Source organism: Rattus norvegicus, chromosome 8 (genome assembly GCF_036323735.1).
Source record: "Rattus norvegicus strain BN/NHsdMcwi chromosome 8, GRCr8, whole genome shotgun sequence".
Lineage (NCBI taxonomy): Eukaryota > Metazoa > Chordata > Mammalia > Rodentia > Muridae > Rattus > Rattus norvegicus.
Genome location: NC_086026.1, coordinates 69720248 through 69742010, shown reverse-complemented (window position 1 = coordinate 69742010; position 21763 = coordinate 69720248). Strand labels below are relative to the sequence as shown.

The window sequence follows — 21763 nt, the reverse complement described above, 5'->3', positions numbered from 1 at the left end:
GTGAAGTGAACTAAAAGAGTCAAAATAGAGGTGGAAAATAAAAGAGGATTTGTATTCAGTGAGGCCACATTGGAAAGAAGCACAAAGAGATCCAGTAGAACCCTCAAGTCCTTCTTCCTCTTGGGGTCCTGAAGTAAGAGGCAAGTTTAAACAGAGGGCCAAGGATGGTCACCTCTAAGCAGTCCAGCCAAAGTGTGGTCCTGCTCCACTCTGACCTGCTGCTATCCAGGCTGCTATTCCATCCATTGGGGTGGTCTGACAAACTGTGTGGTGTCTTTCCTGCAGACTCATCCTCTGATGGGTGCCCTTTCCTTCTCCTAGTGTCAGACTCCTGGAGGAAAGTCTCATTTGATTGAGGTCCTCTGTTTCAACCGTCTTTAGTCAGATTGAGAGGTGTAGTGTCTTTTTAGGATGTCTTCTGCCAGCTACCTCCTCATTAAGGCTTGAGAACATTTCTAGATTTCTCTTTTAGATCCCTTCAAGGGAGAAGTTAAATGTACCCTCTGTTGCCATAGTAGCTGATCTTTGATTGAAACCAGAGTAGCTTCAAGGATTAAAAAAAAAGTATATATCTGACCGAGGCAGATTCAAGGTCAAGTTTCTTGGCACCATCTTCACTGTGCATGGTGCTCCTCAACTGGGCATGGTGCTCCTCAACTGGGCATGGTGCTCCTCAACTGGGCATGGTGCTCCTCAACTGGGCATGGTGCTCCTCAACTGGGCATGGTGCTCCTCATCTGGGCATGGCTTGCCTCATCTCCTCAGGAAAGGAAAATAGTTTAACTACCAGAAGGTACGTGTTGATCACTGATGGTGGCCTGTTGAGCAGTGGAATTAGGCACTCCAAGTTGTCAACTCAGATTAACCAGCATTGCTAGAAATGTAGCCAGAATCCCCATACTTCTCTGTGTGACTCATAGCATCCCCCGGGCACTTGTGAGACAGAAGTTTGGATAGGGCACATGCTGCTTTATAAGGATTCAGGTCACACAGAAGTGCATCTCCACTTCTCTGTTGGAAACATCTCTCTCTGGGGTAGATGGGGACATTGGAGGGGGAGTCCAGCTCCCAGGGGATATTCCTTGGCTGGAAAGCTGCTGCCTTTGTTGGTTCCATGCTGAGTAACCCTATTCTCTTTCTCCAAGACTTCCTCCCCTGCCCTCCACTGCCTGTTTTCTAGCCTGAAGACTGTAAGAATCTGTGCCCCCACAAGGCTCACCGCCTAACAGAGAGATGATTACTGACAAGGTAAAGGGTGACTCAGCCTGTGACATCAGGAAACAACCCATCTAAAAATGTAGCAAGTGAACAACCGTCTGAACCTGGAAGTATGAGCTTCGCAGGGTCTGCTCAAAATGAGGAGATTATATGCTGATAATAGCAGACAAGTGCAAACAGATGTGATCTACAAGAGAGACATAAAGCAGGAGTTCCCTGCCCTGCGTGGTGGTGTCCTCACTCCTTAAGGCTGTAGCCACTTTGCCAAGCTTGTGAGGCTGAACCTGACCTAGGCTTCTAGGTCTGTCTCAGAGGTGGTCAACACTGGTACAGGTGATGTGCCAGTACCTGAGTGTGCTCCTCTCCTCTCCCCCTTTCCCTCCCCCTCCCCCTTTCCCTCCCCTCCCCCTTTCTCTCCCTCCCCCTCCCCCTCTTCCTCCCCTCCCCCTTTCTCTCCTCCTCCCCCTTTCCCTCCCCTTCCCCTTTCTCTCCCCCTCCCCTTCCTCTCCCCCTCCCCCTTTCTCTCCTCCTCCCCCTTTCTCTCCCTCCCCCTTTCCCTCCCCCTCTCCCTCTTCCTCCCCTCCCCCATCCCTCCCCCTCCCTTTCTCCCCCTATCTCTTTCTCTCAGATGCTGTAAATTGAACAGCTCTCCCTCCCTCCCTCCTTTCTTTCTTTCCTTCCTTTTTAAAAAAACACTGTTTTTATTTTATTCGTTGAGAGTTTCCCGCAGTCTTTTGGCCAGCACCCCCCCCCTGGGTCCTCTTTCATCTTCTTACCCACTCACCTCCCCACTTTCCAACCATTGAGTCTGGTTTGTGGTGGCTGACTTCTCCTGAGCAGGGGACCTGCCATGGAGCAGGGTTGATATACCAGGCGTCACTTCAGCAAACAAGCCTCTCACTTGTTTGAAGTCCTCTGTTTCAACCGTCTAATAGTCAGGTTGTTTCCAGCATCCATCTTGCAGCATCCTTGGCTAGGGGCAGAGCTCCATGGCACCGCCCCTCCTCCATGCCGTGGGCTTGAACTGTGCATGTCACAGTCACGGCGAAGGGTTACATGTATCAACCCTTTCTGTCTGGGAAACACTACTTCCCTGAAGTCATTAACCATGTCTGGCTCTTAAAATCTCCACTCTCTTCCTCACAGATTCCCTGAGGCTTGAGGGGAGGAATACGATATAGACTTCCTATCCGGGGCTGTGAATTTCATCTCCAGGCTCACACAGCAAGCACATTACCAGCTGAACTATCACCCCAGCCACAAGAAGCGGTGTCCTAACAAATCTTAATGGCTCTTCCCTCTTCAAGGCAGTGCTGAGAAGCGCTACAGGGATAATTCTTCTTTCTTTCTTTTATTGAAAATAATTTTACAGAATATATTCTAATTATGGTTTCCCTCCCCTCTTCTCCTCCCAGTTCCTCCCCACCTCCCTTCTCATCTGGATCCAGTTCTTTCTGTCTCTCATTAGAAAACCAACGAAATATAATAAGATAAAACCCAAACTAATACATCCAAATTGGATAAACAAACCAACAGAAGGAAAAGAGCCCAAGAGATGGCACAAGAATCAGAAAGGCACTCATTTGCACTCTAAGGGAAGCCATAAAAACGCTAAACTGGGGATGATGCTATATCTGCAGAGGCGCAGATCCATGCTTGGTCAGATCTGAGCTCCATCTTGCAGTATGGGCCTTAAGTCATTGGTCGGTTACTCCCACAAGCTGTCTGTCACCACTGCCCTATTGTATGTTTCAGGCAAGATAGAGATGTAGATTTTGTAGGGTTTGTGGCTGGCCTGGTGTTTACATTTCTCTTTCGTGGCATCCAGAGTGCTTTCTGTGTGAAAGTCACTAGTGTGTAGTAGCTCTGTGTGGGCCCCAGCTCAGCTTCTCCACAGAAGTTGTGTGCGCTGTTTGCAGCCATAGAGCCTTGTTGTCAGTTTGTGGAGCAGCTATTGTCTTTGCAACAGCCTGGGACTCCTTGGCCAACAACTCAATGTTGTAACCAAGTCTGTGTAGTGGAAGCTTTCTCAGGTGACAGGAGATGGCCAGTCAGGGCTCTGTCTCCCTCATTATTTGGTGATTTCTGTTCAATCTCAAAGAAACCCTGGTCAAATGGCTGACGGGGGGTATCGAGGCAGACGCTGGCAGCCTGGCTCTCAGCATTGCAAGTTCCTGTTACAGAGTCAACCTGGCTGGCTCATCCCACCCCCACCCTAAACCGCTCTACCCCGGAGCCTTCTCTGATTCTTAACAGGACCTAGCCATTTTGGCTCTGAGCTTCTCAGTCTGTAGATTCCCATGTTCTCTCTTTGTCCCTTCTCTTTTCTCTTCCTCTCTCACTCTACCCGACCCAGTTTTCTCTCGTGGACCAGGTCTGCCGGTCAGGTTCTGTCTTCTGGCCTGGTTCAGTCCTCCAGCCTGCTTCAGTCTGGACCCTTTCAGATGCCTCTGCCTGTTTTCGCCCTCATATCTACAATAAACAGTCTCCTCGCCCAGCCCGCAGCAGCTCTCTGCTCCCAGACCCTGTGGGAAAGAGACCTCACCGCCTGGTCAGGTGGGCACTCCTGAGGCTGCAGAGCAGAAGAGACCACCAACACTGCCCACCCCTGCCCACATCCCTGGCCCAAGAGGAAACTGTATAAGTCCTCTGGGCTCCCGTGGGGGAGGGCCCAGGAGCGGCAGGACCCTTGCCTGAGACACCGCTGGAACCTGAGGGAAACAGACCGGATAAACAGTTCTCTGCACCCAAATCCCGTGGGAGGGAGAGCTGAACCTTCAGAGAGGCAGACAAGCCTGGGAAACCAGAAGAGACTGCTCTCTGTACATACATCTCGGACGCCAGAGGAAAACACCAAAGGCCATCTGGAACCCTGGTGCACTGAAACTCCCGGAAGGGGCGGCACAGGTCTTCCTGGTTGCTGCCGCCGCAGAGAGCCCTTGGGCAGCACCCCGCCTGGTGAACTCAAGACACAGGCCCACAGAAACAGCTGAAGACCTGTAGAGAGGAAAAACTACACACCCGAAAGCAGAACACTCTGTCCCCATAACTGACTGAAAGAGAGGAAAACAGGTCTACAGCACTCCTGACACACAGGCTTATAGGACAGTCTAGCCACTGTCAGAAATAGCAGAACAAAGTAACACTAGAGATAATCTGATGGCGAGAGGCAAGCGCAGGAACCCAAGCAACAGAAACCAAGACTACATGCCATCATCGGAGCCCAATTCTCCCACCAAAACAAACATGGAATGTCCAAACACACCAGAAAAGCAAGATCTAGTTTCAAAATCCTATTTGATCATGATGCTGGAGGACTTCAAGAAAGACGTGAAGAACTCCCTTAGAGAACAAGTAGAAGCCTACAGAGAGGAATCGCAAAAATCCCTGAAAGAATTCCAGGAAAACACAATCAAACAGTTGAAGGAATTAAAAATGGAAATAGAAGCAATCAAGAAAGAACACATGGAAACAACCCTAGAAACAACATAGAAAACCAAAGGAAGAGACAGGAGCCGTAGATACAAGCATCACCAACAGAATACAAGAGATGGAAGAGAGAATCTCAGGAGCAGAAGATTCCATAGAAATCATTGACTCAACTGTCAAAGATAATGTAAAGCGGAAAAAGCTACTGGTCCAAAACATACAGGAAATCCAGGACTCAATGAGAAGATCAAATCTAAGGATAATAGGTATAGAAGAGAGTGAAGACTCCCAGCTCAAAGGACCAGTAAATATCTTCAACAAAATCATAGAAGAAAACTTCCCTAACCTAAAAAAAGAGATACCCATAGGCATACAAGAAGCCTACAGAACTCCAAATAGATTGGACCAGAAAAGAAACACCTCCCGTCACATAATAGTCAAAACACCAAACGCACAAAATAAAGAATTAAAAGCAGTAAGAGAAAAAGGTCAAGTAACATATAAAGGCAGACCTATCAGAATCACACCAGACTTCTCGCCAGAAACTATGAAGGCCAGAAGATCCTGGACTGATGTCATACAGACCCTAAGAGAACACAAATGCCAGCCCAGGTTACTGTATCCTGCAAAACTCTCAATTAACATAGATGGAGAAACCAAGATATTCCATGACAAAACCAAATTTACACAATATCTTTCTACAAATCCAGCACTACAAAGGATAATAAATGGTAAAGCCCAACATAAGGAGGCAAGCTATACCCTAGAAGAAGCAAGAAACTAATCGTCTTGGCAACAAAACAAAGAGAATGAAAGCACACAAACATAACCTCACATCCAAATATGAATATAACGGGAAGCAATAATCACTATTCCTTAATATCTCTCAACATCAATGGCCTTAACTCCCCAATAAAAAGACATAGATTAACAAACTGGATACGCAACGAGGACCCTGCATTCTGCTGCCTACAGGAAACACACCTCAGAGACAAAGACAGACATTACCTCAGAGTGAAAGGCTGGAAAACAATTTTCCAAGCAAATGGTCAGAAGAAGCAAGCTGGAGTAGCCATTCTAATATCAAATAAAATCAATTTTCAACTAAAAGTCATCAAAAAAGATAAGGAAGGACACTTCATATTCATCAAAGGAAAAATCCACCAAGATGAACTCTCAATCCTAAATATCTATGCCCCAAATACAAGGGCACCTACATATGTAAAAGGAACCTTACTAAAGCTCAAAACACACATTGCACCTCACACAATAATAGTGGGAGATTTCAACACCCCACTCTCATCAATGGACAGATCATGGAAACAGAAATTAAACAGAGATGTAGACAGACTAAGAGAAGTCATGAGCCAAATGGACTTAACGGATATTTATAGAACATTCTATCCTAAAGCAAAAGGATATACCTTCTTCTCAGCTCCTCATGGTACTTTCTCCAAAATTGACCATATAATTGGTCAAAAAACGGGCCTCAACAGGTACAGAAAGATAGAAATAATCCCATGCGTGCTATCGGACCACCACGGCCTAAAACTGGTCTTCAATAACAATCAAGGAAGAATGCCCACATATACGTGGAAATTGAACAATGCTCTACTCAATGATAACCTGGTCAAGGAAGAAATAAAGAAAGAAATTAAAAACTTTTTAGAATTTAATGAAAATGAAGGTACAACATACCCAAACTTATGGGACACAATGAAAGCTGTGCTAAGAGGAAAACTCATAGCGCTGAGTGCCTGCAGAAAGAAACAGGAAAGAGCATATGTCAGCAGCTTGACAGCACACCTAAAAGCTCTAGAACAAAAAGAAGCAAATACACCCAGGAGGAGTAGAAGGCAGGAAAGAATCAAACTCAGAGCTGAAATCAACCAAGTAGAAACAAAAAGGACCATAGAAAGAATCAAGAGAACCAAAAGTTGGTTCTTTGAGAAAGTCAACAAGATAGATAAACCCTTAGCCAGACTAACGAGAGGACACAGAGAGTGTGTCCAAATTAACAAAATCAGAAATGAAAAGGGAGACATAACAACAGAATCAGAGGAAATTCAAAAAATCATCAGATCTTACTATAAAAACCTATATTCAACAAAACTTGAAAATCTTCAGGAAATGGACAATTTCCTAGACAGATACCAGGTATCGAAGTTAAATCAGGAACAGATAAACCAGTTAAACAACCCCATAACTCCTAAGGAAATAGAAGCAGTCATTAAAGGTCTCCCAACCAAAAAGAGCCCAGGTCCAGACGGGTTTAGTGCAGAATTCTATCAAACCTTCATAGAAGACCTCATACCAATATTATCCAAACTATTCCACAAAATTGAAACAGATGGATCACTACCGAATACCTTCTATGAAGCCACAATTACTGTTATACCTAAACCACACAAAGACACAACAAAGAAAGAGAACTTCAGACCAATTTCCCTTATGAATATCGACGCAAAAATACTCAACAAAATTCTGGCAAACCGAATCCAAGAACACATCAAAACAATCATCCACCATGACCAAGTAGGCTTCATCCCAGGCATGCAGGGATGGTTTAATATACGGAAAAGCATCAACGTGATCCATTATATAAACAAACTGAAAGAACAAAACCACATGATCATTTCATTAGACGCTGAGAAAGCATTTGACAAAATTCAACACCCCTTCATGATAAAAGTCCTGGAAAGAATAGGAATTCAAGGCCTATACCTGAACATAGTAAAAGCCATATACAGCAAACCAGTTGCTAACATTAAACTAAATGGAGAGAAACTTGAAGCAATCCCACTAAAATCAGGGACTAGACAAGGCTGCCCACTCTCTTCCTACTTATTCAATATAGTTCTTGAAGTTCTAGCCAGAGCAATCAGACAACAAAAGGAGGTCAAGGGGATACAGATCGGAAAAGAAGAAGTCAAAATATCACTATTTGCAGATGATATGATAGTATATTTAAGTGATCCCAAACGTTCCACCAGAGAACTACTAAAGCTGATAGACAACTTCAGCAAAGTGGCTGGGTATAAAATTAACTCAAATAAATCAGTTGCCTTCCTCTATACAAAGGAGAAACAAGCCGAGAAAGAAATTAGGGAAACGACACCCTTCATAATAGACCCAAAAAATATAAAGTACCTCGGTGTGACTTTAACCAAGGAAGTAAAAGATCTGTACAATAAGAACTTCAAGACACTGAAGAAGGAAATTGAAGAAGACCTCAGAAGATGGAAAGATCTCCCATGCTCATGGATTGGCAGGATTAATATAGTAAAAATGGCCATTTTACCAAAAGCAATCTACAGATTCAATGCAATCCCCATCAAAATACCAATCCAATTCTTCAAAGAGTTAGACACAACAATTTGCAAATTCATCTGGAATAACAGAAAACCCAGGATAGCTAAAGCTATCCTCAACAATAAAAGGACTTCAGGGGGAATCACTATCCCTGAACTCAAGCAGTATTACAGAGCAATAGTGATAAAAACTGCATGGTATTGGTACAGAGACAGACAGATAGACCAATGGAATAGAATTGAAGACCCAGAAATGAACCCACACACCTATGGTCACTTGATTTTTGACAAAGGAGCCAAAACCATCCAATGGAAAAAAGATAGCATTTTCAGCAAATGGTGCTGGTTCAACTGGAGGTCAACATGTAGAAGAATGCAGATCGATCCATGCTTATCACCCTGTACAAAGCTTAAGTCCAAGTGGATCAAGGACCTCCACATCAAACCAGACACACTCAAACTAATAGAAGAAAAACTAGGGAAGCATCTGGAACACATGGGCACTGGAAAAAAATTCCTAAACAAAACACCAATGGCTTACGCTCTAAGATCAAGAATCGACAAATGGGATCTCATAAAACTGCAAAGCTTCTGTAAGGCAAAGGACACTGTGGTTAGGACAAAATGGCAACCAACAGATTGGGAAAAGATCTTTACCAATCCTACAACAGATAGAGGCCTTATATCCAAAATATACAAAGAACTCAAGAAGTTAGACCGCAGAGAAACAAATAACCCTATTAAAAAATGGGGTTCAGAGCTAAACAAAGAATTCACAGCTGAGGAATGCCAAATGGCTGAGAAACACCTAAAGAAATGTTCAACATCTTTAGTCATAAGGGAAATGCAAATCAAAACAACCCTGAGATTTCACCTCACACCAGTGAAAATGGCTATGATCAAAAACTCAGGGGACAACAGATGCTGGCGAGGATGTGGAGAAAGAGGAACACTCCTCCATTGTTGGTGGGATTGCAAACTGGTACAACCATTCTGGAAATCAGTCTGGAGGTTCCTCAGAAAATTGGACATTGAACTGCCTGAGGATCCAGCTATACCTCTCTTGGGCATATACCTAAAAGATGCCCCAACATATAAAAAAGACACGTGCTCCACTATGTTCATTGCAGCCTTATTTATAATAGCCAGAAGCTGGAAAGAACCCAGATGCCCTTCAACAGAGGAATGGATACAGAAAATGTGGTACATCTACACAATGGAATATTACTCAGCTATCAAAAACAACGAGTTTATGAAATTCGTAGGCAAATGGTTGGAACTGGAAAATATCATCCTGAGTGAGCTAACCCAATCACAGAAAGACATACATGGTATGCACTCATTGATAAGTGGCTATTAGCCCAAATGCTTGAATTACCCTAGATACCTAGAACAAATGAAACTCAAGAGGGATGATCAAAATGTGAATGCTTCACTCCTTCTTTAAAAGGGGAACAAGAATACCCTTGGCAGGGAAGAGAGAGGCAAGGATTAAAACAGAGACTGAAGGAACACCCATTCAGAGCCTGCCCCACATGTGGCCCATACATATACAGCCACCCAATTAGACAAGATGGATGAAGCAAAGAAGTGCAGACCGACAGGAGCCGGATGTAGATCGCTCTTGAGAGACACAGCCAGAATACAGCAAATACAGAGGTGAATGCCAGCAGCAAACCACTGAACTGAGAATAGGACCCCCGTTGAAGGAATCAGAGAAAGAACTGGAAGAGCTTGAAGGGCTCGAGACCCCATATGTACAACAATGCTAAGCAACCAGAGCTTCCAGGGACTAAGCCACTACCTAAAGACTATACATGGACTGACCCTGGACTCTGACCCCATAGGTAGCAATGAATATCCTAGTAAGAGCACCAGTGGAAGGGGAAGCCCTGGGTCCTGCTAAGACTGAACCCCCAGTGAACTAGACTGTTGGGGGGAGGGCGGCAATGGGGGGAGGGTTGGGAGGGGAATACCCATAAGGAAGGGGAGGGGGAGGGGGATGTTTGCCCGGATACCGGGAAAGGGAATAACACTCGAAATGTATATAAGAAATACTCAAGTTAATAAAAAAAAAAAAAGAAAAAAAAAAGAAAAAAAATTTAAATCATAAAAAAAAAAAAAACCAGTCTCCTCAACCAGACCAGTCATGTCCTCATTTTTCATTAATTTTATTTAGGTCACCTTCATACATGCGTGTGTATGTATGGAAGTTTTGACTGTGTTAGATTTCCATACTACTCCTCCAATGGCCCTTAATTATAGCTGCCCCCCCACTCTTCCCTCCCCTTTCCTACTTGGTCCTCCCAGTCCAGTCCCCCCCCACACACATATTCATCCATAACTGTATTTCATTTCCTTTACCTAATAGCTTTATCTGTTACCCCCGGTCCTTCACTCAGGAAGCTTTTCTAAGTTCCATCCATTTACCTGCAAATCTTATTTCCCCTTTTTAATGACCAAGTAATACTCCAGTGTGTAAATGTACCACATTTCCTTTATCCATTCTTTCATTGAGGGACATCTAGGTTGGTTCCAACTTCTGTCTATTATGAATAGAGCAGCAGCGAGCATGGCCATGCAAGTGTCCTGTGGTAGGATGAAGCATTCTTTAGGTATACGCCCAAGAGTGGTATAGCTGGACCCATCCCTCTTTCTGAGGAGCCGCCACTCTGATTTCCATAGTGGCTGTACAGATTTGCATTTCCCTCGGCGGCATATTTCCTCCAACACGGCCACACTTCCTAACCCTTTCCAAACAGTTCTGCCTTCTAGAAAACAAGTATTTAAATATACAGACCTATTGTGTTCTTGGAGAAGTGTGAAACTCATGGTCTCTGTGGTCTGTGATCTTCAGTTTTGACATGTGCTACCAGGTTACTGAATGGTGGCTTCCAGTGAGAGCCTAATTGTGGAGCAGCATGGCTTTATGCAGGTGTGGTTATCAAAGGAGCAGAACATTTGACTTTGGTCTGGTCTGTTTCTGGGAACAACCAGCAGTGCAGTGACTGGTCTGCCGTGGTCCGTCTCGGGGGGCCCTGTCTCTGTCCTAAGGGATCTTAGGCAAGGTATATCACTTCCCTGGCCTCAGAGTTCACCTCTGCAGGTTAAAGGGCTTTAGTTGAACTCTCTTTAGCTCTGTGCTTCTGGGGTAATTGACCTGGAGAGACAGACAGGGGTGAGGTGGGGTAGATCTTTATTGCTGCTATAGAGTGTGGGTCTGGGACTGGTACTCCAGTATCTGCAGGGAGGCACTGTGACTTTTATTACAGACCCCTCTTCCCACCTGCACCCAGGGCAGGGTCTTCTACACGCGGGTCCCAGGGATTGAACTTACACTGCTGGGCTTGCTGGCACATGCCTCTGCCCACTGAGCCATCTCAGGGGCCCAAGAAACTTGTGCATTCACAAGTCCTAGTGGGTAGTTCTTTTCTTCCAGATAATCTGGGGACTTACACAGGGATGGTGACGTCTCCAAGTCACCTAACCGATCACATGCTAGCTGTAGTGGCCCAGGCCTGTGATTCCAGCACTTGGAAGGGAAAATGATGAGGAAGAAGAGTTCAAGGAGATCCTTGTCTACATGGATTGAGGCTAACAGGGGCTGTGTGAGACTTTGTCTCAAAAGTGAAGCAAATCTTTTCCTTTTCCAGCTGCTGTTGTTGGGAGTCTGTGTACGTCAGTGGTCAGGGTGGCCGGCAGGGAGGCTTCCAGAGCCCCAGGAGAGAAGGCCAACCCAGGCAACCAGTTCCTCCTGGATTGCCAGAGTTCAGCCCAGCCTTTCTGTCCACCAGTCCCTCTCCTCACTGATCTCTTTCACGTTCTGCCTCAGATGGAATCTTGTTCCATATGGTTTGCGTCAGGCCAAGCCGACTCCGGCCACCCTGAGGTGGGGACCAGCAGCCTCCCTCCACTCTCCCCTCCCAAGCAGGGGATGGCTTCCTCCTGCTGGGCCTCATTCCTCCCTCTGTTCTTTCATCTTCCAGAAGATCTAGTGCTTCTGATGACATACAGCAGAATTCTTTATAAACCCTTGAGGGTTTTGAACTATTAGCAGATTATTCCAGAAACTTCTATGCACAGTGCTTTGTAGTGTTTAAGAGGCCAGGTGGCTCCTTTCCCTTCTCCTCTGTTAACACAGACAGATAGACAGATACACACACACACACACACACACACACACACACACACACACACACACATAAAAAGAGAGACAGAGACAGAGGGAGAGAAAGAGATACAAGTACACACACATAAGTACATATATACACACATACACATGTACACACACAGCAACATGTACACATACATACACATGCACACACAGACACATACAGTCACAGACATACGCACATGTACACACACCCTTTAAACAGGGTATAGCTGGGCTCTGAAATAAGAAAACATACTTTAGCAACAACATAATTCTGATCCTTTATATTTATCTTACATCAAATGCTGCTGTGTTCACCACTTACACACTAGGTAGAACTAAGCCTCATGGAGCTGCCCTTTTTTGGGGGGGTGGGTACCAGACTCTCCTGAAGACATGTGATAAGATAACAGATTCATAGATCTCATCCTAGACTTAGGGGTAGGAGTCACTGGGGGAGGGCTCCAGGGAACAAGATCTCTGGGTAGTTTTCGTGCATGGTGGAGGTTGGGAGCACCTGCTCTGGAAGAAGACAGAATTCAGACAGGAGAAGACTGGGAGAACAAAGGGGAGCAGAGCGTTGGATGGGTGCCCCCCTGCGTGGATTGAAATCCAGGTCTCCCCAAGCTCCATGTCTGCTCCGTGTCTCAGTTGCTCTGTCTGTGAAAATACATCTCTGGAACCGTGACATTTGCCCTGTTGGTGGCTGTGAGGACTGAGTGAATGACATGTGGAATACGTTTGAAGTGCACCCGGGCCATGCCCAGGGCCCTGGATGTGTTAGCTGTGGGCATTGGAGAAGCGCATGCCCAAGGCTTGACTTTAAAAGGGAGGGAAGCACACGTAGTGGTCTGAAGCTGAAGGCTTGGCAAATAATCTACATACGTTAACCTGGGAGGCGTTTTGGATTTTTGGTTTTTTTGTTGTTGCTGTTGTTTTAAGAAAAGAAACATAAGCATTCTCACCAGGGCTCTAAGCTGCAGTGAAGCCTAGAGATCTGCATCCGATTGTTCTTAACTTTTTCTCACGTGAGTGCACATGTGCAGGTGTACATGCAGGTGTGCATGCAGGTGTGCATACAGGTGTGTGTGCAGGTGTGTGTATGGGTTAGTGGCAGCCAGAGCCAGAGTTCGGTGTCTGATGTCTTCCTCCATCCCTCTCCACCTTTTCTTTTTAATTTTTGAGGTTGTAACTTAATCGCAGCTTCTCCTTTCCCTTTCCTCCCTCCACACCCCTCCTCACTCTCCTCAGACTAATGGCCTCTCATATCATTGCTATATGCACATTCACATGCATATATGTATTTGTACATACATATATATATATAACTAACTATAACCCCTCAAGCCTGTAATGTTACCTGTGTGTGTGTGGTTTCAGGGCTGACCATATGGCATTGGCTAACCAATTGGTATGCTCTTCCATGGGAAGACCTCCTCTCCCACGCCTAGCTTTCCTCAGTTGCCTGCAGTCCTGTGTAGGGTTAACATTTTAATAAAGATGACCAGCAAATTTTCAGAGACCTTGGTTTCCCTGGAGGAAGCCTAGTATTCAGATTGAAAGTATCCTAGGATTATGAGAGCATGAACACTAACTTCATATTTCATATCTGCTTTATTAGGCATGTCCAGACAGTGGTAGGAGTATCCGGGAGGTACAGTGTGCGTCCTACAACAACAAGCCATTCATGGGCCGCTTTTATGAATGGGAACCGTTTGCAGAAGGTAAGGCAGCTGGGTCCCCCTGACTCAGCTGTGTCAGTAGGAATTATTATATCTATTATAATTGCTGTGTTGTTCTGTGTCATCATCATCATCATCACCAACATCATCATCACCATCATCATCATTACCATCATCATCATTACCATCGCCATCTTGTGTGTTCTTCCGACTCTGTTGTTTGGTCGATGCTGGATGTGTTGAGGTGATCCTGGCTGGAGAATATGTGATCCTCTGAGCAAAGTGGTCTACAGAGGTCTTTACCAATTAATTGTTGCGTAGCCCAGAACACACTTCAACTACCCATGACTGGGAGGTGTGGCTGGAAGCACACAACATCTGGGGAGGGCAGAACTGGGGCAGAGCAGGGTTTGGGGAATGAGTTAGTAGATAAGTACAAGCAAGCTGAGAGCTGGGATTTTTTTGTTTTTTAACCTCCATAACCTGTTAGAAGAGCTTAAGAAAGCAGGCAGACTGAAAATTGTCTGCACATTGGGAGGCCTCTCACGTTTTTTCCATACATAGAGAGACACACACCAAGGCCCCTCACCATGCTATACAACAGTCAGACATCAACAGAACTTGTCAATACCGTTCTGCACACTGGCGTCATTATCTTTGTCAAAATTCACCTAGAGGCACGGGGTTTGGACTAATAGGTATTTGGTTCTGAGATGTTTCTTGTGAGGAAGTCTCACCAGTGGTCCAGGAAAGCATGGGGGGATTCTGTACTGCATCCCAGTTGGCTGGAGCAGGAGTCCTGCCGCCTGCAGGATACAGTGAAGACCTTGCCTGGATGTAAGTTTTCAGCCTCAGCCCAGGGCAGTGGGTAGAGCTGCTGGGGTGCCCCAAAACCAGAACCCGAAACATTGCTACTCTCTCCAAGATCTTGAAATGTTTCAGGAGAAGGCTTGGTGGTAAGATATGTTGACATTCATGGTGAATCTACTCCCTCAGGGCCAAACAGGTATCACCAAAGCAGATACTGAGGTGTCTCCCCTGCCCCTTGGTAAAAAGCAAAAGTGGTGAAATGTCAACTGCTCTAAAACTGGGTACAGAGTCCCACTGTCTGGTGTTTCTGGAGGAGCGTCTATAAGTTGTTCATTTCTCAGATGGTTGTGTGACCTCAAGGTTATTAAGAAAAAACTTGACTTTAAGTTAAGATATGGAATCCAGTTAAGAAAGGTATACAGATGGGGTATAGAACCAGCAGAGAGAAGATATGAGGTCCTGGGGGCACAAAGGAGGGAGGGTCCAGGCTTCTGGGAGAGCAAGGGAGGGAAGAGTCCAAGGTCCTTAAAGAGTATGGGCAGGAGGGCCCTGGGTCCAGGAGGAGCAAGACAGGGAGGCGTATAGGGAAGCTTGATCCTCAGGATGAAGGTTGGTTCAGTTCTTTCGCTTTCTCAAAATGCTATGTTGAATTCAATGTGGAATTCTAATTTGGATCCTACTAGGAAGGTAGAAAACATGGTGTAGTAGCAGTGTGCACACAGTTCAGATAGCAGCACTAGGCCAGGGTCTTGGTTTTATCTAAACCTTCCATAGTTTATAAGGTTGGAATAAGTTGGATGCACTATTTTTGCAACTCTTCTATCAGTCTGAAATGATTTAAGATCATACACTTTTTCCCCCCATAAAAAGTGTTGTGTGTTCCTTTAGCTAAGTCTTACAACAACTCCTGTGTGATTTTCTGTGAAGCCTCTGAATGGAGGAAGTAGTCACCCCGCTCCCCACCCCTCCCACTCCCGATTTTGTATCCATCTTAAAAAATCTCAGCATGCGACTTTATTTGCAAACAGGATTGGGCTATTGCAGATATAACTAGTTACCTGGGCTAACTGGGCAGGAAAGATTACTAAGTAGTTTTGATCACTTGCTTTTCCAGAGGAGCGGGGTTTGGTTCCCAGCACCCAAGTCCTATTCTGGACTCCGAGGGCATCTGGACTTTCACATACTCATTCCCACACAGACATAGTCATCCACACGTAATTAAAAATAAATCTTAAAAAATTAGACTAAGTCTATACTGGAGCTGGGAGGTTTATAATCCCTAATGGATGGTGTTCTCATCAGAAGAGAAAGTTCAAGCTAGGCAGTGGTGGCAGTGCCTTTAATCCCAGTACTGGGGAGGCAGAGGCAGGCAGGCCTTTGTGAGTCTGAGGCCAGCCTGGTCTACAGAGCAAGTACCAGGACACCCAGGGCTATACAGGCAAACCCTGTCTCAAAGGAAAACAAGGAAGGGGGGAGGGAAAGGAGAGGGAGGAGGAAGTTCATAGACACCAAATTATGATGAAGGCAGATTGATGTGCTGTGAGCCCTGACAACGCCACGATTGCTGGACACTACAGAATCAAGGAGAAGCAAGAGAAGGGTTGCCCCCTAGAGCCTTCAGGGTGAGCATGGCCTGCCAGCACTTGCATTTTGATTTCCAGCTTCTGGAACTGTGAAAAGAACTGTTTGCTGCTTTAAGCCTGCATGACTGTGTCTTGTCACAGCAATGGTTGGTAGCCAAGAGAGACCAGTAAAGGTGGTTCTCTTGAGGCCCACTGATGTGTGCCCCTCACAGGGGAAAGTGGGATCATTCTGATGAATATTTAGCAGATCTCCTGAAGAAGTGAGACATGCACTCAAAGGGAACCATCTTGGCGAACCCAGAATCACAAAACCAATGTTCTCAGAGCCTTCTAGAAATGCTAGTGCTTAATCTCACCCCCAGACACTGTGATGTAATTGGTCTGGGATGCAGCCTGGGCATCTAGATTTATTTGTATTATTATTATTATTATTATTATTATTATTATTATTATTATTACTGCTGCTGCTGCTTCTGCTGCTGCTACTACTACTACTATCAAAAGATCGCAGGTGATCCTAACAGGTTTGAGATTGATTTTGTTTGAGCAGCATCCTTTCATTGTCGTGAGCCTTCTGTACCGGCTGTTTCATGTTACTCACTGGGAAGAAAGATGCATTTCCCCCAGAAGAGCAGAGCAGCCTACCCAGTGCTAGGTGCACACCCCTGCCCCTCCCTCTGCAGCTGAAGTTGTGGACCGCATCTTCCCTGCTGAGACAAGGTGGTCAGCAGCCAGCTGTGTGTTCCGACTGTACAGCCTATGATCTGGGTCTGATATTAACAGCTCTGTGGAGGCCGCAAAGAAATCACCATGGGGTTTGTTGTGTGTTGCAGTTATTCCTGTGGAGGGAGGCTCGTTCTTGTCTGGCTTAAGTATATTTCTCCCTTCCCTGCTCTTCCCTTCCTCGTTTGTTCTGGCCTTCAACAGAGAACTGGCAGAGGGTAATAGAATACCCAGCATGCCCAGTACGTATACGCCAGCCTGGCTTCAAACCCACGACATAGCTGAGGGTGACCTTAAACTTCTGATTCTCCTGCAGCTACCTCCCAAGGACTAGGATTTCAGGCAGGATTTAATGGCTGATCTGTTTTTATAAATAGCCCACACAGATCATGGGAAACTACTTAGATTTGTATTACAGATCACTGTTTATTGCTAAATACACCAGTTATCTCATCAGTGCGGGAGACTCAAACTAAATATATTTCATCAAAAAAAGATATCTTGTTGATCATACTACTGAGAAATTAAAAAGTTGGGCTGGGTTCAGATGGCTGCATTCCTGAAAACCCGGATCCTTGCCCTTTTCAGTCTCTCTTCAACCCTCGGCTCCCCTTACCTCTTTCCCAGGCAGGTGAGCAGACTTCCACGGCTTCTCACTCAGAGCTCAGTATTTCCCCTGGTGCTTTAGGTCAACATGTATGCACCTCCCACCCCAACTCCACAAAGATACCCTAAGACTCTAGTCCAGAGCTTCTCATCCTTCCTAATGCTGTGGTCCCCAACCATAAAATTATTTTTGCTACCATTATGAATCATAATGTAAATATGTTAGGAGTAGAGGTTTACTAAAAACTACTTTGGGAGGTAGAGGTCTGTGACCCATGGGTTGAGAACAGCTGCTCTGGCTTCTGTAGATATGACTGACCAGGTTACCTGACTGACCGTGTTACCCGACTGACCGTGTTACCTAGTTTTAGGTTGACTTCACACAAGCTACAGTTATTTTAAATGAGGGGAACCTCAATGCAGAAAACACCCCCACCAGATTGGCGTGTGGGCATCTTCTTGATTGGTGATTGATGTGGGAGGACCCAGCTCACTGTTGCCAGCACCACCCCTGGGCAGGTGGTCTTGGAGTATGTGTGAGAGCAGGCTGAGCAAGCCCATAAGTAGTCCTCCTCCGTGGCCTCTGCACCGGCGTCTGCCTCCAGGATCCTGCCCTGCCTCAGTACCTGTCCTGACTTCAACAGACAATGGACCATGAAATAAGATGTCCTCTTCACCCTACTTGCTTTTGGTCATAGTGGATTTTTAAAAATGTGTGTTTTGTTTGTTTGTTGTTTTTTGAAGACACCTAAGGTGTCCTGGAATTCATTGGGTAGATCAGACTAGCCTCGACTTCCGAGATTCCCTTGCCTCTGCCTCCTGAGCCCTGGGGTGAAAGGTAGGTACCACCACCACACCCAGCTGAGTCATGGTATTGTGTCACAGCAATAGAAACCCCAAATAAGATAGTGGCCTTGCCAGTAATCTTTCTAGCTGTAAGCAGCATGTTAGTTAAGGTAAGCTCAGACTGAGGGTGGAGGGTGGGGTAGATTCTCATATGCTGTGCCTGCCCTCCTCAGAAGGGATATAGCCACGTACACCAAGAAACCAATACAAAGTCATAGACAGCCGTGGAAGAGGCAGACAGGAAGTAAAGTATCGTGGCTATAAGCCTACAACACCAAAGGTTGCTCAGGAGCTACCAGAAAACAGGAAGAAACATGGGAAGACTCTCACAACACCAGCCCTCCCTGACACTTTAGAGAGAGCATGACCCTGCTCACACCTCGACTGTGATTTCTGGCCACTAGATCTGTGAATCAGTGCTGCTGCCTGTGATCTGTGTGGTGTGTTACATCAGTACTAGGAAACTCGGTTTCTTGGTCATTTTCAATGCCAGGAAAACGGCACAGTGATCTTTCCTCTGCTCACATTTCTATCCCTGAACTCTGTTTTAAGGCACGGATTCCCTGGGCTAGTTCAGGCCATATGTCTGACCCTGGTGCCAGGGACCTGCATCCTGTGAAACAGGGAAAGTCAAGAGGGGGTTGGGCTGACATTCAAACATTCTTCCACACAAATCAATATGAGGTTTGGGGAGATAGCTTAGCCGTTAAAGTGCTTACTATGCAAGCAAAGCGACCTAAGCTCAATTCTCAGCACCCATGTAAAAAGCCAGGCATGGTGTATACTTGAAATTCCAGTGTCGGGAGAAAAAGACAGACTCTAAGACTCACTGGCCAGCCATCCTAGGAAGAGATCCTGCCTCAAAGAATAAGGTGGATGAGTGGTCCCTGAGGCTGACTCTGCTCTTCATGTATACAGCCACATGTGTGTCATATTATTGAACATACACACACATATGGGGCAAGGGGAGACACACATACAGAGAGAGAGAGAGAGAGAGAGAGAGAGAGAGAGAGAGAGAGAGAGAGAGAGAGAGAGAGAAGAATAGTATGCTTGTCTTTAGTACAAGCCACATCCAAAACAATCCAGGATTTACCAACTATCTCACAGTGTGTTACTAAAAAATTCAGCTGTCTTTTCTAATATTTACTGACAATGGCGTTCTCACATAGCTGCAAGGAGACAAATGGCTATGGAAGTGGCATTTATTTTGGCTTTGTCTAAATAATTTTTCTTCTTTTTCCCCCCACTAACATTCTTTTCTTGATGTTATTTTTCTTCCTTTCCGATGACTCCCAGGCTGAGCAGTGGGAGGGAGAGGCTGCTAGCGTTTCTGTGTGGCGTTCAGACTTGATGGCTGGATTTTGAATTGGGGCTCTGGGCTGTGTTTGTGTGTCTTCTGCTATTCTATTCGCTCATGCCTACTCAGGGAAACAGCTGCACTCACTCAGCCCAATGCCACATAGAATAGTAAAAGCAGAGCTCAGGGTCTGATAAACACATCAGTTTCACCCGATGGTTCTTCCAGGGCTTTTAATCACATTTCCTGGATATGATGACCTCGCCTGGGATCATGCCTCTAGGAATTTTTCTCGCAGACCTAGACCTTAAGCTTGTACCAGGGTGGAGGGAGAATTGGGGTGTCCTGGGTCTTATTTGGGGCTGTCACCTCAGCTCTCCTTCATTCTCATATTTGGTTTGGATAATGCATTATGTGGTCACCATACCCAGAATGGAACAGTTTAATAAGACATGGACACTGGGATAAATCATATGGCCCTCCATCTAGTTATAGATACATCCCAGGTCCCCTACATGTGCCGAAACATTGGATAGTACCATGTCCTGGACACCTTGGTGTCTTAGTTACTCCCCCATTGCTGTGGTTAAATGCCCATATAAAAACAACCTCGTGGAGAAAGAGTTTATTGTGGCTCATGGTTTCTGAGGAAGCAGACAGGGAAAGCATGGCAGCAGAAGCAGGAAGCTGGCTGGTCACATTGCCTTCCGATGCAGAAAGCAGAGTGAACAGGAAGTGGTACTGGGCTATAAAAAGTCATGGTCTATTACTGTTCCCCACTCCATGATCCCTTTCCTCCATCAAGGCTCCACCTCCTAAACATGTCATACCCTTCCCAAACAGTGCCACCAACTGGAGACCAGGTTCAAACAGGTGAACCCATGGTGGTACATTTTGCTTTCAAACCATAGAAAGAAAACTTCTTTTTCTTTATGTGTATACCCGTGGTAAACAAAAGTGGTGTGAATGTGACATCTCTTGCAAGAAACCTTATTGGTCCTGTCAATCTTAGTGACCATGACATATGAGCCCCCTCATGTGTGTGTATGTTTTGTGTGTGTATGTGTGAGTATGTGTGAATGTATGAGTGTGAATGTGTGAGTGTGAGTGTGTGAGTGTGTGTGTGAGTGAGTGTGAGTGTGTGTGTGTGTAAGGATGCAGGGATGGTTGCATGCACCCATGCACATGCATGCAGAAGCCAGAGAAAAGGACACGTAGTTGCTCTCTGCCTTCATCCCATGAAACAGAGCCTCACATTAAACTGGTACATCACCAGCAAACACTCAGACTCTTCCTCTCTGCCCCACAGCTCTGGAGTTACAGGCATGTGCAATATGCAGCCATTCCTGACGTTTTACATGGGTGCTAGGGATTTAAGCTCAGGTCCTTATGCTTGCACTGCAGGTGACACTGTCTACCGTGTTGTCTCCCAGGTTCCACATCTCTGTTTGTCTCAGTCTTAGGAAGCAATGTCCCGCTTCTCTTTGGCACGTCTCATTTGTAGCCTCCATAGCCTTGTGCTGGTCAGCCGTTGTTAAGCGGAGTCGGCTTGAGCACAGCATTGTAGTACCACGTGGCATCTGAAATGAAGATGGAGGCAGCTATGAAGTGGGCACGGTGTGGATCTCACAGATCCGCTTGCCCAGGAGATGAGCTGTGTCCCAGGAGGGGCAGGGAGGGATGGTGGAAGATTTTATCATGCTATTCAGAACAGTGTGCAAGTTACAATTCGAGAATTGCTCACTTCTAGAATTTTCCATTCAATAATCTTTCAGTTAGAACTGGCCCTAGAAAGTGGACTCGAAAGGGAAACCACACATAAGAAGACACCGCTGTGCCTGCTTTCTGTGAGGACACTGGGGCAGCTAACACTCAAGTGTCAAGTTTTGTTAGGCTATTATAGTGGAGATGTCAGATACCAGCACTTACTATTTACTTACTCATTCCATGGCAGTGGGCGTGTGCTCAGGGCCTCATGCACGATAAGTACTCCACCCCTGATGTGTACACCCAGCTCAGAGAGCAGGGTCAAGTCACAGCCACAATGGGGCTCTGTGTTTAGGTGTCTTAAGGATTCTGGTGTCCCTGAGAGCTGAACGGAA

At 45.7% G+C, this 21763-nt stretch overlaps 1 protein-coding gene across 1 annotated transcript in view; it reads left to right on the top strand.

Moving 5' to 3' along the window:
* Positions 1–21763, top strand: part of Thsd4 (thrombospondin type 1 domain containing 4) — a 599748-nt gene that overhangs the window by 138134 nt on the left and 439851 nt on the right. Inside the window, exon 6 of the mRNA XM_039082429.2 lies at positions 13733–13835. Within this exon, the coding sequence (XP_038938357.1) occupies positions 13733–13835 (103 nt within the window). The remainder of the gene's footprint in view (positions 1–13732; positions 13836–21763) is intronic.